Here is a 17,414-nt window from a genome sequence, read left to right as displayed (position 1 = left end):
AATCGGAGATCCAGAATTCTCTCCACGAGAAATCCCCCAAGAGGAATTCTCTGAACTCGAGACTCTTCCAATATTCCGTGTTGATCAATTATCATCACTCATGTGTGTAGATACAGAAGGTGACTCGGGTTGAGAATAGTTGTCTTGAAGCTAATCGGACTCTTTGCTCTTCGATGGTTCGAGAACTGATCCGGCTCAGTCACGTCGGGGGGAAACGGATATTCGATAAGGCATGGATGAAACCGCGCGACTCCAGATCGTCCCAGGACGCGCCGATTGGAATCAGAGATGATCTACGATTCAGCACGCCTAGGTACCTTTGTAGTAACGATCGACTAGTAGGAGCGCCCAGTAGAGATTATTTCGAGATTGACATCCGCGGTCGACGGGAGACGGACACGCGGAAATCGCGGGGAGGCGTGTTCGCGGCTCAGCGCAGAAAAAAACAAGACCAGTAAGATTCCGTAGTGCTTACCACGAATAGCCATAGCATGGTCACTTCCCGCGATGAGAGCCCCTTCTGTTCACTGCGACTTCGTTCGTGGAAGCACTCGTAAAGAATATGAGCACAAAGCAGGGTGAACAACAAAACTTAGGCTCCTATCTAGGGAGAGAGAAGAAATACCATGCGTCCAGGAAAGTAAGTTCGATGTCCCTCGCCTCAAGTGCAACGCGTTCACATCCTTCATTCTTGTACTATTTGTTCCTCCACGGCGTAGGCGACTTTCTCCCTCTGACGGTGGGAACTTCAGGTGCGAGGTCACCAGCCCCGCTTTCTGTTAAATCTAATTACGCAATGCCATCGTCTTTCAATTCTGTAGTCAAACAGAGTCATTGTATCGTCATTTCTGGTCTTCAGGGATGAGCCGGACCACCCACTATGTAGAGAACGAGTTTTCGGGCTCTCTGTTTACCGGGCCTCAGAGAAGATTCTCAAAATTTATTGAACTTCTTGGTCAGTTTAGAAGGGCTCTGCGAAGTCGATCTCGCGAGCGACTGACGTATGCAGTCAGCATTTCGGAATGTTCCCTGGGAATCTCCGAATCGGCGGCGTTCATTCTTGCTCTTTCTTATCTGGGGTGTCACGCGAAGGGAATAAGTCCGCCGTTCCTACATTAAAAACGGTAGCGGCCCGCCGCGGTTCTCTCCCGTTTCAGAAAGACCCTGCACACCAGTCGATGATAGAATAGGGAAAACCAACGCTCCCGATAATTTTCATGGAGCTGTTGCGCGCTGCATTAGGATTGCTTTAGAACACGCATTCAAGCGCGACCCTGAGCGAATGACAATCCTGATGCAGTCATGAGTGCGAGCGAAGTTCACCCCCGGCGGAATCGCGATTCGGGATGGGGAGGTATCATATCGGTTGGGGATCGAGTCTCTCTCTTGGACGCTCAAGATCCTCGCGGTACTGCCCGTGTTTTCCGAATTTTCGACTGATTAAACCTGCAACATTCGGATACCCGAAAAAAAGGTCTCGTAAAACCTCGATTGACGAACCGAATACGTTACCCCGAGCCCATCGCTAAGCGAGGAGTCGGCATCCCGAATCTCGTCTCGCTGCTGCTTTCCGAGCGTGAGTACATCGGTCTGATTGGGGAATTTGCAAAGCCGGGTCGAAGGCTCAAATTCCGCCTCGTGAGAGGCAAAAGTTCCTTAAGAAAAGACCGAGCCCGTTCGTCGAGCGGATTTTGGTTCTTCATCCGGAGCCTTCGCCGATCGAGGTTCCACTGTATAATTAATTCGAATATATCGGCCGCAGCTACCTGCAACGCGAACTCATCTTGTATTCGCGGTGATATGATGGAGTGTGATACCAATACTCGGGTTCCCATTGAAGTTTGAGAAAACTCGATTCTATCACACTTAGACAGTATTAATTGAAATGCTCTGACAGGATTCAGGTGATGGAGTTAAGATCCGAACTTTATCCGCGGGCTCGTCTTTTCCCTCGTGTTAAGCGGGATGAATTGTATTTTCGGAGGATGCCAACGCTGAATGTATTAGAACAAGCGCCGGCAGAAGGGCTTCCCGCAAGCATTCATTCTGATCTGGAGCATTTATTCAATCCCGAGTTCGAACACGCAGATCATGTCGAATGTTCGAGCGGGAAGACTCTTCAGGAGCGTGATCAGGGGGTATTCTAGCTTGGAAGATTGCGGAGGAGTACGAAACAAGAAAGCTTAGCTTGTGTTTTCAAGGAACAATGCTAATCAACATTCCGAGCCGATACTGGGAATAATTCCCTCCCTTCTTTTTGTCGACGATGGTCAGGGAATGCCTGCATTTGAAATGAGGTCACATGGTTTCGAAGCTCGCAATACGTAATTGCATTGTTCCGTACTCTCCCTTGTCTGCCTCTGGATTCTGGCGCTCTCGTCGACACAGTTCTCATGCCGCGATTAACGGGGTGATAGACATGAGGTAGGGAGCATTATAAAACCAGCTGAATTTCTGTTTCATATCGGCCTGTAGTGGGGTTTTCCGCTCTCCTGGTTGGAATGCACGGGAATCGCTGGATATCGAAACTGTTCCGAAGAACGGGACTCCTGAAATCGCTCTCTCGGTAGAAGGAAAGACTGGGAACATCCGACTGACGGAGTGTCTCGCTCAATCGACAAACTGCAGACGGGGCTAGATTCGAAATAGAGCGAGAACGATTGATTTAGGATAGAACCGCCTAATGACGTGTTCCCGATTAATGGGTCTTGAATGAAATCATGAATTTCTCCAAAATCTAATTCGCCTGAGATGATGACGCCCTCCACAAGGGAAAAATCGAAACTGATCACTCAGGACATTGGGGCAATCGATTCCACACGCCACGGAGATTCTTTCCTGGGAACGGCGATTTCGAGCGCGGCGACGAGCGCAGATCGGACTTGCTCCTCTCGGGATTCGGGATTCTTCGCGATCGTATTTGTTGTCATGAGTCTCGGAATCGACAATGATGGGCGGTGCGATGCGGAGCTCTCGACGAGGCCCGCGAAATCCTCATATCGTACATCACGGGCATTCCGGAACTGATTCCGTCAACAACCCGGGCACCCCTGATGGTCGGAATGTTTTTCGTCTCTCGATGCCACATCTGGTGATGAGTGACATCCCGAAGCTCCGCTCATGGAAGCTTCGAGGGACAGACACCGCCTCGCCATGAAGCGAGTCACTCCCTCGAAGTGTGTCCCTTTCCTCTCCAGCCTCCTTGGAATCCTTGTACCTACTCTTCGCATCTATTCTAGAGCTGACAGGGCGAGAAGGACGAGAGGCATCCCTCTCCTCGGCACATCGGTGTTTGCCAGACCATGATCACTTCGATGATTATGATCATGTGAGCTTGAGGTATACCAATACTTTCGCCTCCCTCCCGAAATACGAGCGATGCCGTCTCTTATCGGATGGCAGGTCCATGGTCCTCGCCCCGTCTCCTCGACTCATCGCGATTCCGAGAGAATTCGGTTATCCTTCGTCCGATGTAGTCTGCCTGGCCAGATGTTCGGTTCGAGCCCAGCATCAGTCATACACAGATATCAATCATCGCAGAGCTTGTGAATGAATAGACTAGTTACGGTAATTAAATATCTTATTTATTTTCATACGAGCTCTCTTTTTCATTCATAAACGACGAATATAAAATGAGGCCTTCTCAATCAGGCTACTCCATATATCCCAAGAGATGCGGACGGCTTCCAGCAGCAGGACACGAAGATGATCTCTCTTTTCGGAACACGAATAACGCTCGCATTTCTGACTCTATGAAATTCTATCGCTTCCAAAAATCGATTCAAGCAGACACTGGGACAAATACTCCAATCATGAGAATGGCTGTGTGGATTTGTTTTGACTGTGAGAGTCAATCCAGCGGGGACAGTCAGACAGACAGGCAATCAAACACTCGAGCAATCGAAGAGCCTGGCTCGCATGCATACGATCGGTAGTAGGTGGTAGGTTTCAATCCAATCTGAATTGCTCTGAATCAATCCGCATCTTCCGAATGCGGACAATCAATGAACGAATCAGTTGTGAATAATACTGAGAGCGCTTTTTCACTACGTTTGATCACAAATCAAAACCAGAATGAAACCATGGAAAACTAAATCGAACAAAGGCAGTGAAGAGAGAACAACCTCGAGGAAACAGAAGCATCCATTCGATGGGGAAATCATCTGTCAGACAAATCAGTCGTCCGAGAAGCCATGATAAGAGCCTCCTCATTACATGATGAAGCCGAGCAATGTAAGTAAGCATGAGATTCGCCAGCGTACTTCCACCAGCGTATTTCCGAACTGGCGACAATGATTGATCTTGATTGACTAAAGGACAAAAATGTTAAAAGTAAAAGATTGCTCGTCCACAAAGAGGATCTCCGCTGTGCCGGATCTGCGTCTGCTGCTGTGGTTTAGCTTAACATTGATTGATGTTGGTCGTTTCTTCTCCTTTTTCGCTAGTCTGAGACGATACCGCTCTCAATGCTGTTCGACATTTATCTCCCCGTTAAATCAGTCGCGCTTTCATGCTTGCCACGATGATCTATGGCGACGATATCTATAAGAATGATAATAGTGAAGTTACCGATAATAATAATAATATTAATAGCCATGGAGAATTCACAAGAAAGATGAGCAGTTCACAAGGGTAAGCCGCTCCCCCATCGCGCTCTCTTGGGTTTGATGATTCCATTTTCCCTCGGATATCGTAACACAGAGGCCTCCCGAATCCCGAACCTCTCCGTCGACTCTGTCGATTTTACGTCAAAATGTAGAGAACTGAACATTCTTAGACCTCATTCGTAGTTTACTCATCGCTCAGGTGCAACGGTGACTGCTCGAGCCTCCGTTGCTGTGTTGTAAAATGAAATTGATTTTTCCTGACATATATATTTACATGTGCCTTCTGGTCATGTTGGGAGTCGGAATGACTACACCGTCATACAAGATCACGTCTTCGATGCGACAAGCTGCTCAATCGAACTTGTATGTTGGATAGTTAGCTTGCAGAGGAGCTCCCAACTGGCTCTAGCTCTCTGTCTGTCCGTTCTCTGAGTTGGTAGTTTGCTTGTTCCATCGTCCGTGTTGATTTCGTAGTCGTCATCATCGCAACTATCGGGGCCGCCCTCGCCACCGTTGATAGTATCTGTTTTTGCATACCACCCATGAGCCCGAGGGCAGGGCCCTAGCGAAGCAGGCGATTCCGTTGGGGGGAAGGGGACAGTGGCGCGGCGGCGCTTCGGTCGGTATCTCCAACGATCAGAACAGCTCTGAAGCGCGGGCTCCCCTAAGTACATTATGTGTGTTGGTGTCTAGTAAGGTGTGATGAATGAAGAACAATCTCGGAAGCATGAAATACTGCGAAGCCCCCGGGCCACACGTTTTTCCCGTACACTAATTACCTAGAGTATGTACAACATTGCGCACTCGTCGGGATCCCCGAAACTCGGATCAGTTCATTGTCGTCGATCTCTTCTCACTTTGCAACTCTGTTCGACGCCGAACTTCCTTCCATGTTGCTGCCCGCTCATCGTCTGGCCCGCGCATTCGCTCTGACCGTTGAATGCTGATCAGACTATCAACAAACAGAATTCTCATTCATTCCTCTCATCGATCACTCACTCGGCTGAACCTCTTCGAAAGGCCGTTAAGTCGGTCGATCGATCGAATGATCGATGGATAGTTGATTTTCCACTGGCGTCCAGCATCTCATACATCACGCTCCCGTCCGTGGATGTCTGATTTATTGTATAAAAATTATATCACTACTCATTTCCTCTCACGCTCCTGCCTGACTTATCTACCGAAGTCTACATATGCACACAAAATGTTTTTGTACATATGAGTGTCAGGGACCACCGATGATATTCCGAGCACCGCCTTCAATTCCAAACAACTATTGACTCGACCGACAAGCGATTCTCAAACGTCATCTCTCACAGAACGAAACCTAGATGGGCGAATTGAGTTCTCATACCACCTGAGAAAGCCGCCGATATCCTCTCGACTTTTAGAAGAGGTACCCTATAGGTTTTCGACAAACTTATTAAGTTGTTCTTGAGACATTAGTTGTTGCTGTTGCTGCTGTTGTTGCTGCATGGCGTCGTCCATAGTGCCACCCATGTCCTGGCCGCCCTGGTTCATGTGTCCGAGTCCCATCATTGCATCATCGGGGCCTCCACCGGCCATGTTGCCCATGGCTCCCACGTATGCGCCTCGCGGCGACGGTGCTGGTCGTGGACTTGGTTGAGGACTCCGAGTCACCATATTCGGTGGTGGGGAATTTATGATGGGGGCACCCATGGGGGATCCCCCTAGTTGTTGGTTTTGAACTGGGTATCCTTGTTGGAATTGTCCTTGTTGGTGGTACATCCGTTGCTGTTGACCTGCCACTCTTTGTTGATACATGACTTGTGCTCCTGGTCCTGCAAACCTTTGCTGCTGCTGCTGCTGTTGTTGCTGCTGCTGCTGCATCATCTGCTGACTGGGAGCCATTTGAGCTCGTTGATAGCCTCCCCATTGTTGTTGCTGCGGTTGTTGCTGAGGTTGACCTCCCTGATTGGGTGGAACGCCGACCTGTGAACTCCCCATACCTTGCTGAGGACCGCCTACTCCAACACTCCCTACATTCTGTACCATCTGTTGTGGCCCGGCACCGCCCTGCTGATTCTGGAAAAGGATAATATAGAGTAAGGCACCTGATTGACACAATCCACTAGAATTTTTCCCCAGGAAACACCGATGGAGCTCTCCCCATCTTCCGGCCTCGCTGTGGAGGGTATCATCTTGTGAGAAGATTCCCGAACCCAGGTGAATATTCGAAATGTTACTCACGGCCGGATTTTGCTGTTGATGTAATTGTTGACGTTTGATGAAAGCCGCCATTAGGGCCGGATTTGATTTTAGAATCGTTAACACCTGCTGATGCTGTTGAGGAGTCTGCGGTTTTTTAAGGGTGTGAATCAGTTGTTGTAGAGCCGGTGTCATGTTTTGCGCTCGTGGAGGTCCCATGGCGCTCGGTGCGCGCGGTTGACCTATCTGCCCCATCTGTTGACCCATTTGTTGTTGAGGTCCATGGCCCATTTGGCCAAGTTGTGCTCCTTGGGGAGCCATCTGTTGCTGCTGTTGCTGCTGTGATGGCTGTTGTTGTGGCTGAGCCGCCCCCAATTGCTGCTGTTGTTGTTGCTGCTGCTGCTGCTGTTGTTGTTGCAGCTGCACCATTTGGTTGGTTTGTTGATAACCAGGAGGGGGCTCCCATCTTTGCTGTTGACCAGACATCATTGCCGGATTCATGGGTCTCTGCTGCATTGGACCGATCTGTTGATTTGGAGCTGCCATTTGAGGACCCGGGACTTGGCTTGGAACCACGCCACCCATCGGCTTTCCACCTCCTTGGTTCATTCCAGGCATCCCGCTGTTGGAGCCGTATTGGCACGAATTCGGCATCATGTGACCTCCTTGGCTAGTTTGCCTGTAAGAGTGATGAGACTTTAGTTCTCCAAATGTTCGTCGACGTCGGGCTCCCTTTAGCAAATTCTTTATCGTACTTCGTAGGCATGTGAACGAGAGCGAGAATGGGACACCAGTTGAATTCCTCAGATGGAGAATATTCGACTGATGATAGCGTGCTATCCGATCAAGGGGGATGTCGGAGGAGAGCTAAGATTGTTTCCGAGTCCGATATCGGAAAAGGGGATAAAACTTCCCCTTTTTCGATCGCAACGGGATTCCCGCCACTGCACAACGTTCTCTACTGTTGACTTCCTTCCGGCGATATAACTAGGTAGGTGAATAATTACCTGGCCACAGATGCTTGAACTTGCTGCAGAGCTTGGACGACTCCGGGCGGAGGACCCGCACCGGGTTTCCCTTGGGACATTCCTCCTTGTTGGACAATGTTCCCGCCAACGTTCTGCTGGCCCATGTTGGGACTCGGAGCGGGAGATGGTTGCGATAGAGGCGTCGAGGCCTTCGATGCATTCGAATTTGTTGTTGATGAGCTCGTCATCCCTCGGTTCTGCATAGCCGCAATACGACGATTGAGGATTTGAGCTTGGAGAACTCGTTGTTGCATTTGCTGGTGTCGCATGCGATGCTTGATGTTAATGCAGTAGGGCACAGGACACTTCGCCTCTTGACAGTATTTCGCGTGATATACGCAAAGCGCAATGAGTTGTTTGCAGATGGGACAACCATTGTTCGTTTTGCGCTTGCATGATTTCGAATGCATTACGACGCGTTTCATTTTATGACAAGATGGTAGATGACAATTGGCGTTGCGACACTGGCTCGCGTGCACCAGGGACTGAATGCAGCGTTGAATCGAAAGGCGACGGCTCTCCTGAGGGTTTCCGCCCGCGGACGCGCCAATGGAATCTCCTCCACCTCCACCGACATCGAGGTCGAGACCGAGACGTTCCATTTTGTGAGGATGACCTTCCTTGTTGTGACAGGGTACGCAGAGATCGAAATCGTCGCAAACTGTGCAGTGGAACCTCGTTTCGACGTTTGCCTTGCAGCTGTTGCAAGTGTACACAAATGCATCTTTGTTTTGATTGTGCAATTCATACAGCATGGCCATCGAACTATAGCGGCAACGCCGGTACGATGAAAACTCGTAGTGCTTCTCCCGGGCCATTGTCAAGAACGCGTCTCTGCCGTCCATGAGTTCGCATGTCATCATAGAATCCGGATCATTTATCGGCGGCAGACTTGCGGCCACTTGAACCGGATGAAGTCGAATTGTAAAGAAATTCTCCTTGTGTTTGTCCATGGTAGCGAACACTTTGCCGGTCAGATCGTTCCCACCATGGGCGGAATTGCTCTTCTTGTTGTTTTTCCGCTGCTGGTTTTTACTCTTCCGATTTTTCTGCGCTTTCTTTTTACCGGGATTAGCTGGGTCGTCGGGACCGTCGGCTTCCTCGGTCTCACAAGAAACATCAGCAGCTAAAGCCTCCTGCTTGCGTCGCTCTTCTTCCTCTTGATCAAGCTCCTTGATCGAATCTTCTAGAACGTTCGGCCAGAAATCACCTTCGAAGTAAGGGAGCTCGCTAGCAGACTTGAGATTGTCTTCAAGCGCTTGTTTGTGGATGTCTTTGTATTCGATAACGATCCGCTCCATGATGGCTTTATCGAGCATCTTTTTATACCAGTCTTGCAACCGCTTCGGTTTTGGTATCTTCTGCTCAGCCGGATGGCAATGAAAGATGTAGTCGTCTCCCTCACTAGGGGGACAGGCCCAGATATGCGCCATGACGTATCCCAATTGTTTAGCGTAGTCGAGATAACCCAGCAAGATCTCGTGGTACACTGCGGTTCGGTACTGTTTAGGCTTGAAAAAGTGCACCGAGTCAAGATATGCGATATAAACTCGGCGGGTGTTCGGAGGTCGTGCGTCGCTTCCGTACTCCTGCACATGCATGCCGAAGAAACATGTATCCGCTCCGTCGATATCTTCGAAAGCGAACATGCACTTGGCACGATATGGAAATTGCTCTGGCCAGGTACCAGTATCAACGAAACGTGATTTCATGCCAGGCTTAACTTCCACCACCTTGTCCGAGACGGACACGACGCGTATGTACACTTCTCCTGCACCCGAGTTTTTCTTTTTTAAATAGTTGTTAACTCTGGTTTCCAAAAAATTTGATAGCTTGCATGTCGGCAGACGTTTGGCGCAGAACTTGTTCTCTCGCCGCTTCATCCCTACGAGAGAACGAGAAAAACACAATTAGGCTCAACTCTCGAAAATTTCGATGAAATAATAATAACACTAATTATTATCATCATCATTCGATTGGTATTCGGCAGCGCTTAGGCGCAGAAGACTCACCTTTCGCCTTCATGCAACCCTCGCAGGTGAATCCCTCGGGCCATATTGCTTCGAAGTGGAGAACACAAACTTGATGAAGTTTTCGTCCACAATCTGTACAGTCAACGAATGGCTCATTTTCCAGATGGTCGTTTTTCATTTCAACAAATTGGTTCTTTGGGATCGTTTGACTGGGCCATGAGGGATTCGCACCGCTGGGATCATCAGATATCGTCACTGTATCACCGGGGATATCCTGCAATGTCGAGCATGTCTTCTAGAGACGTTCCATTCATCGGCGACGGAGCGTTTATGGATCATGTTGCCGACCTAATCGTTGCTTACCTCGAAACACTTGACACAATACATGTATCGATTCTGGTAACTGAAGTATTTCGCATCCTTGGAAATCGCGCAGAGTTGCTTTCCGAAACAGCAGAGAGTTTGCGGTTGGTAAACGTACTTCCTGCCGCAGCAGAAGCCTAGGCTGACCATGACGGGGTCGATTTCTGCTTCAAAGACCTCCGCGAGCTTGGTGCAGTACTTGTAAACTCGTGATGTTTTACGATTGTATAACCAAGCGTTGTCGAACATAAGCCAGACGTCGTCACAGTACTCCCACGGATCTTTATATTGACCGGTATCTAACTTCTTCTTGATGGTCGAAAGGTCCATGGGTTTCTTGACGATGTCGAAGTAGTCGGGTATTTGAAAAGCTTCTGGATCTACGGGCTGACGGAATGGAAGACTCTCAGGATCGTATCTGAAGAGCTTCTCTAAAGAGGGCATGAGGGCCTGCCGGAGTTCGTCGGGTTTGAAGGTTTTCTTCGGAACTTTGCTGACAGGGGGTTTGGACGCCGAAGCTCCATCAACTGACGGCTTCTCGTCCTTCGCTTCAACTTTCACATCACCGTTCTCTCGGTTCTCCAACGGTTGGACACTGCTCGGGGCCTCCTGTTTGACAGAGGAAGGCCGCGTGTCGAAATCGAGAGCCTCCTGTTTGAGGGCTGAGGTCATTTTTCCTCCAACTGACGCCGGGTTGTGGTCCGGCACAGAGCTCGGCGGTTCCTGCTTTATGCTGGCGACGCTGTCAGGCGCCGATATCGACGGCGGGGGTCCAACTGACATGATGCTTCCGCCGAGACTACTGTTCATATTATTCTGGTTCTGTTGAGTTTCCTGCATGGGGGAAGGAGAATTTCCGATTAGCATCGGGTCGGCGAACCAATTCCTCCGAGTATAATCGACACGAGCACAGTCTTCGCGGTGGGATTCTCCGACGCGGCGAGGAAGAGAGCCGCGCGGACGGCAGCAACGACAGTAAATTAGGGCATAAATCGAATTAATGCAAGGAGCAGCGACAGGGAAACAAGGAACATGGTCCCCCACCCAGCAAGCCTTGTCTTTCACCAGCTCACGACGAGCCCCGCTTCGATTTCCACTTGGCTCCCGCTCTTTCCTTCTCAGAGCTCATTATGAGAAAAACGTTCACAATCGATCAGGTCCGCATCAGCACGTGAGCAGAGATCGAGCAACAAAATTAGAACTTCGGTGCTCTCGGAGTCGGTCTACGATAAAAAAAAAACTCTTCGCTCCATGGCTCATGCGAAACGGAAGAATTCGAGCGGAAAAAAAAGAGAAAATCGTGCGATGGACGAATCGAGTCACTCTAAGCTTCCGAAGCAGCTACTAACCGATGATACTAGGGAGCTAGACGAAGCCTCCGAGCTAAACTGGCTGGGAACGGACCCAGCCGAAGTGCCGAACTGTCTATCCGATGCGCTATCGGGAAGCGGAGGACCTGACGCAGGAGCTAGCGTACCACCACCGACAACAACGACAACGCCACCTCCAGAGACCGAACTTGCCTGTTTGAGTCCCGTTGAGAGTTGATTCGCCAGAACATTCGAATCGACCACGGGCTTCGTTTCGAGATCGGCCGGCTCCTCGGTTGCCAGAATAGCATCGGGGAGTTGATTTGGGGGCTGTTGAAGGTTTAAAAGGCCACCGCCCAGTCCCGCCGTTCTTTGCGGGATCAAGGATGACATGTTCTGATTGCCGGGTCCGAGCTGACCGTTTTGACTTCCGTTGGCCGGTTGCTGCGTCTGCATACCAGGGGTAGACATCGGGCCACCTGGTTGTTGCTGTTGCTGCTGCTGCGCCTGTTGCTGCTGCGGGGGCTGTTGCTGTTGCTGAAGCCCACCGAGTCCAACTTGGTTCTGCTGAATCTGGCGCTGCTTCATAACCTAATGATCGGGAGACGAAAGCGTTAGTTCACCTTATCGACTCACGCTGCACGAAAACCAAGAGAAGACGTAGGGAGTCATGTGATTCGCGCTATCGACTCGAGTCCTCGCCGTTCGAATGCTCTACGACATGAGTGAGGCCAATACGAGGCTAGCACTGACCTGTTCGAATTGCGCCTGCGTTTGGTTGAAATCATTGAGCTGCTGCTGGGTCTGGCCAGGCTGAGGGATTTGTTGCTGATTCGAGGTCATGAGGCCATTATTGTTATTATTGTTCGAGCTATTATTGTTGTTACTTTGTTGGCCGATAGAGTTGGGCATGCCTTGTCCTTGGAATGGTGGGCCATTCATGTTAATTGTCACATTCGGCGGTGGTGGTTGTCTGGGACCGATTTGCGTCGGTGGAATCCCGGTCATCCTCATTCCGGGTTGGTTCATTCCTGCAGCGGCTGCCGGAGCCTGCTGCTGTTGTTGGGATGCTTGCTGAGCTTGGTGCGGCTGTGCCTGAGAGGCTTGCTGAGCCGGCTGTTGATTCTGACCACCTGGTATCAACTGCTGCTGTTGCTGCTGCTGCTGCTCCTTACGCTTCTGCCGCTTTTCCTCCAACTCTTTCTGAATCTTGTAAATTTTCTCAGCTAGCAAGTGATAGTAGGCTTCCCTGGAGTTCGCCTGCTCGAACATGTCTCCCTCGACTTTTTTGGCGTACGCTACAAGATTCGCCATGCGACGATCCTGCATCGCTGAAGGATCGGGCGTAGGGAATATGGCTTGGACTATTTTTTGGACGAGGTGTTGACGTAAATCTCTGGTGACCGAATGGTGCCATTCCCTAGGTCCAGACGGCTTGCCTGATCTATTCGGCGATACAGGTGCCATGAAAGGACTCTGTGACGGTGGCGGCGTCGGATTCAACGCGGGTTGACTCGAGTTCACGACCAACTGCTGGTTTGAGTTAGTTCCGCCTATGCTACCAGCCATCGCGCCTCCCACTTGGTTACCCTGGAACAGGACGACAAAAAACGGATCAGCTTCACATCGACGAGCGTCGGAGGAGACATTCGAAGCCCATGCCTCGCTAGATCTACCAAAACGTCCACATCGGAGTCATTACCTGATTTTGAGGCGGAGCGGAGTTGTACGGAAGTCCAAGTGCAGCGTACGCTCTTTGCAAGTCAACTACTCCAGGGTGCTGCGGCTGTTGCTGCTGTTGTTGCTGTTGTTGCTGCTGCTGCTGTTGTTGCTGCTGCTGCTGTTGCTGTTGTTGCTGCTGCTGCTGCTGTTGTTGCTGCTGCTGCTGTTGCTGTTGTTGAACCATGCTTTGCGAGGCGTCCATTCCAGCATTCTGCTGCGCCTGTTGCTGCTGGCCGGCTAGACCCTGTTGAGCGTTCGGAGCTCCGGCCATGATCGGAAGAGAGACAGTGTTCGGACCGCTCTGGACTCCTGGCTTCCCACCTCCTTGCTGAGGACCGGGCTGTCCGATGTGAGATTGCGTCTGCAGCTGCTGCTGCTGCTGTTGAACTGCAGCCTGCTGATTTTGATTGGGAGGAGCCTGCAACAAGTTCGAAGGTCCCGCGCCGCCCTGCGCGACAGCTTGGCCGCCCGCCTGCCGCTGTCCCGTTCCAGCCTGCTTCAATGGAAGACAGACCGAACAATCATTCCTCGTGCAGTTCTTCCAATGGGATATGATTTGTCGAGACGATGAACAGTGAGAAACCTGGCAGGCTCTGCCCTCGTGACACAGCGACATATGGTTCAGGACGTTTTTCATGGTTCGGCAGTGCGGGACTTCACAAAGCCTCTGCTGTTCTCCGTTTCCGTTATGGACATTCGCTTGCTCTCTCCGTTGGCACTTGTGGGCGTGTAGCAGAAGCACTAGTTGCTGTTGAATCAACTTCCGCTTCTCTGGATCGGCTCCTGGTTGTCCTGGTTGGCCACCGCCGACCGGTCCATTGCTCACAAGTCCCCCTACAGCGCCAACGGGTCCTACGAGTGGAACTCACGTCAGATCTCCGATGCAGAAAATTTTTTCCATTCATAAACGGTACTTTCACGGGCGAAAATTTGGCTGAAGCAACGCATGAACTCGTCTGAAAGATAATTACCTGCGCCCGGGTTCAACGCCGGATTCATCAGGGTAGATTGCTGCTGCTGTTGCTGCTGTTGCTGCCCCGGATTCCCTTGTTGAGGGCCTGGGTTCTGGTTGATCATCGTCTGCTGAATCGGTCCACTGGACATCGGACCCTGTCCAATGATAGCTTGAGCACCGACACCGACTCCGAGTCCACCAGTTTGGTTGCCTTGAACCATGTGACCACCGATCGGCCCTCCTTGATTATGGCTCGCAGAGATCTCGTTCATTATTTGATATCTGCAGGAAAAGCGAGTTAGACACTCGTATACGAGAGGAAACTGTATCTCGAAGGGACGACATCAATCCAGGGAAGACAAATACCTGGGCTGTTGTTGTTGCTGTTGTTGCTGCTGCTGTTGTTGCTGCTGCTGCTGCTGTTGGATCATTATCGGCCTCGGTTGTTGCTGAGCCTGCATAGGCGTCTGCTGTGCGATCGACATCAATCCTGGCCCGTAATGGGGCGGCTGTCCCGCAAATCGGCTCATCGGCTGTCCAGGGCCGCGCAAATTCGCCGTAGGTCCGTTGTTGCTCACTAAGATAGTTTTGTTGACTCCTTGCGCCAACATTTGACCTAAGAGAGATTTTCATGGCTGAACATGACGCCATCCACAGAGCACGATTCTACGGGATATGTTATCCGAAATGAGATCGACCTCTGCGAGAGGAATTATTCGCCTTACCGAGCGAGGTGTTGACAACATTGCTTTGAGAGGTTTTGTTCTGTAGGAGCTGCGTCAGATGTTGGTGATTCTGGTGGAGTACGTTAGGCTGTTGAGACTGTTGGGGTGGCTGGCTCAACATCTGAGACAATTGTGAGTTTTGGGAAGTTGACACCCCTACAGAGGAACCATTCGGATCATTTGGACCGCCTCCGTTGGCCATTTGAGTAGCTCCTGGAAGACCGTTCTGCGTTCCATTCTGATGACCCATACCACCTCCTCCAGTCATCAACTCTTCCGGGAGTTCAGCCTCAAGATCGAGGAGCTGACTGAAATCTGTAAAGCCAGATGGAGCTCAATGAGCGACTCGACGTCTCCATTGCAAGGTGCCGACCTCGATCGGAGGCGATCGATGGTAGCGAGCAGCTCCAGAAAACGGGCTCCTCACGGTCAGTGTTGGCTGTCAGCAGCGAAATTCGGTCGAGTTTGGCGTCAGTACTTACCTCCCATCGAGGAGTCGGTGACTTTTGCCCTCTTGGCCGGAGGGCCAGAGTCCACCATGTGATCGGCCATTGTGTCTTGGAGTGCACTGAGGCTGCGCTGGCCAAGCTCGGCAACCTCGACTCTCGGTCTTGTCTTCACTTCGCACTCAACGGAAAGTCTACTCCGCCAAGGTCCGCCGACAAGCGAACCTCGCTCCTTCGAGCTCTTCGCAGGGGAACTTCAGATCTTCAGACTCGAATGAGACTCCAGATTGCAAGCAGTGGTCATCCTGCATTGTATCACAAAGAATCGCGGGAGAACTCGCGGCCGATGCAACCTGCAGTGTCTTTTCCGAATTCCCCGATATTCGTTTGTCTCTCGAAGAGCACGGAGTCAAACGGACAGGTGGGTCTATTGTTCTGTCTGCCCGTAGTCAACTCGAAGAAATCAATATTTTCTTCCACAAATTGTGCTCCTGCTCTGAGCGGACGTATATCCTCGTCTAAAAGTCTTTCACACCACAATCTTATAATGAATGACCACTACGCGCACTTCAGCTTCACAAGTGGATTCCAGGACGCCTTCTCACATCTGTAAGAGGAACGAGTCCGCAATTAGTTAAGTTTGGATTTCTCCGTGAGGCACTTCATGTGAATTCGATTGAGGCGTTGCATGTCACCAGAGCTGCTGATGTTCAGGCTCTACGCTCGCGCCGGGATTGCATCTACCTCACAAACTACACGGTCACGGACGCACACGAGAGCTCATCAAAAGCGGAGCTCATCGAAATCGGAGCTGATTCAGCGGATCGCGAGATGCGCCCGCTGCTCTCGCATGCTGAAGACTGACGCTGCCCGAGCTCGATTCGGTCTTCGCGAGATCGCGGACCGTATGAACGCCACCGAAACTTCTCGGGACGTTCCAATGTCTCACGTTGCAACGCTGCGTTCGGATCTCTCTTTGCAAATCTTAAAGCGGGGCTCGATACATGTGGGTGGTGATGATCATCATCGGCTTGTTGATGTTCCCGCTGCCTGCTGCTTGTTCCTCAGTCAGCCAGCCTGCTCTCGACTGTCTCTCTTTTCTCTTGTTGCGATTCACACATGAGATCCAGCATTCGACACATAGCCGCGAACTCCATCGACAAGCACTTGGACCGAGCTCCAGTTCGAATTGGCACGTCAGGTTCCACGGTTTGCTGCCGGGACAGCTGGTCGATTTGCAGCGGAGACATTGAGGAGACTTGTCACAGAGTTGGCTCTGTCGGACAACAAGCAAACACCAGCATGCGAAACACCAATTTTAGAATGCTAGCCTTGTGATGGCAAATCCTCTGGGCCAAACCAAGAGTGCGGTTCTAGCTCCGCGGCCAACACCGCCAACACCACCATCACTAGCACCAGCAGCAAGCACCATTAGCCGCAGCGAGCAGTAGCAGCAGCAGCAAAGTGCAGCAGCACCAGTGGTAGCATCAAGAGCAGACTCGGCCAAACACAATTTGATCACTCAAACATCCACGGACGCAGAAAAGCGCACTGAACTCGATCCGGACGTTCACGTCCGACAAAACTGGAGGGAGCCAAGCCGCTTTCTGTGCCTGAAACTGCTCTTAGGACCTTCGCAACACACCGGTCGTTCGAGTAGCCTCTCAGCGGCAGTCTTAAGCTCAATGGCCGCCATAGCACAAGCACAACAAAAGCGAACGTCTCGCACATATATCGCAGATAACTATCAAATACCGCACAGATCGCCGTTCGAACGATCCTCAAGTTCCGATGCCGACTTCCAGTGGCGTGATTGCATGTTATTTATGAGAAAAACTTGCCCTCCTAACGTTGATTTGAAGCCGCAGTTCGTAGCACTAACATAGACCAGAGGCATTCGCTCGAAGATGGCGGCCTTGCTGGTTGACAGCGACTCTGATTGGCCGCCTCGCCGATCACGTGACCCGCGAGGAGCGCCACTTTGGAGACTCACCTAACTCTCGGCGAACTCGGTCACCGAGATGACTTTTAGCATTGAACTTTTAACTGAAATTTCATTAAGTTGCATCCTTGCCAAGAGGTCCGAAGATTCATCGACAGTCCTCTCCCGAGAATA

The 17,414-nt window shown here is 50.9% G+C and overlaps 1 protein-coding gene across 1 annotated transcript; it reads right to left on the bottom strand.

The window, feature by feature from the left end:
* Positions 1 to 6,008: 6,008 nt before the first annotated feature.
* nej (CREB binding protein nejire) lies at positions 6,009 to 15,404 on the bottom strand. Its single transcript, XM_029112618.1, has 14 exons — positions 15,335 to 15,404; positions 14,853 to 15,185; positions 14,566 to 14,743; positions 14,144 to 14,409; positions 13,181 to 14,024; positions 12,204 to 12,894; positions 12,009 to 12,041; positions 11,664 to 11,900; positions 10,141 to 10,974; positions 9,817 to 10,051; positions 7,784 to 9,689; positions 7,203 to 7,455; positions 6,851 to 7,112; positions 6,009 to 6,535 (listed from the first exon to the last, which is right to left on the bottom strand). The coding sequence occupies exons 1-14, from the start codon at positions 15,402 to 15,404 to the stop codon at positions 6,009 to 6,011; spliced, it is 6,669 nt and encodes a 2,222-aa protein (XP_028968451.1).
* Between the last annotated feature and the right edge of the window lie 2,010 nt (positions 15,405 to 17,414).

The sequence above is a fragment of the Galendromus occidentalis genome, unplaced genomic scaffold (assembly GCF_000255335.2).
Source record: "Galendromus occidentalis unplaced genomic scaffold, Mocc_1.1 scf7180000077522, whole genome shotgun sequence".
Taxonomy (NCBI): domain Eukaryota; kingdom Metazoa; phylum Arthropoda; class Arachnida; order Mesostigmata; family Phytoseiidae; genus Galendromus; species Galendromus occidentalis.
The sequence above is the reverse complement of the archived record's forward strand: the minus strand, read 5'-3'. Positions and strand labels throughout refer to the sequence as shown.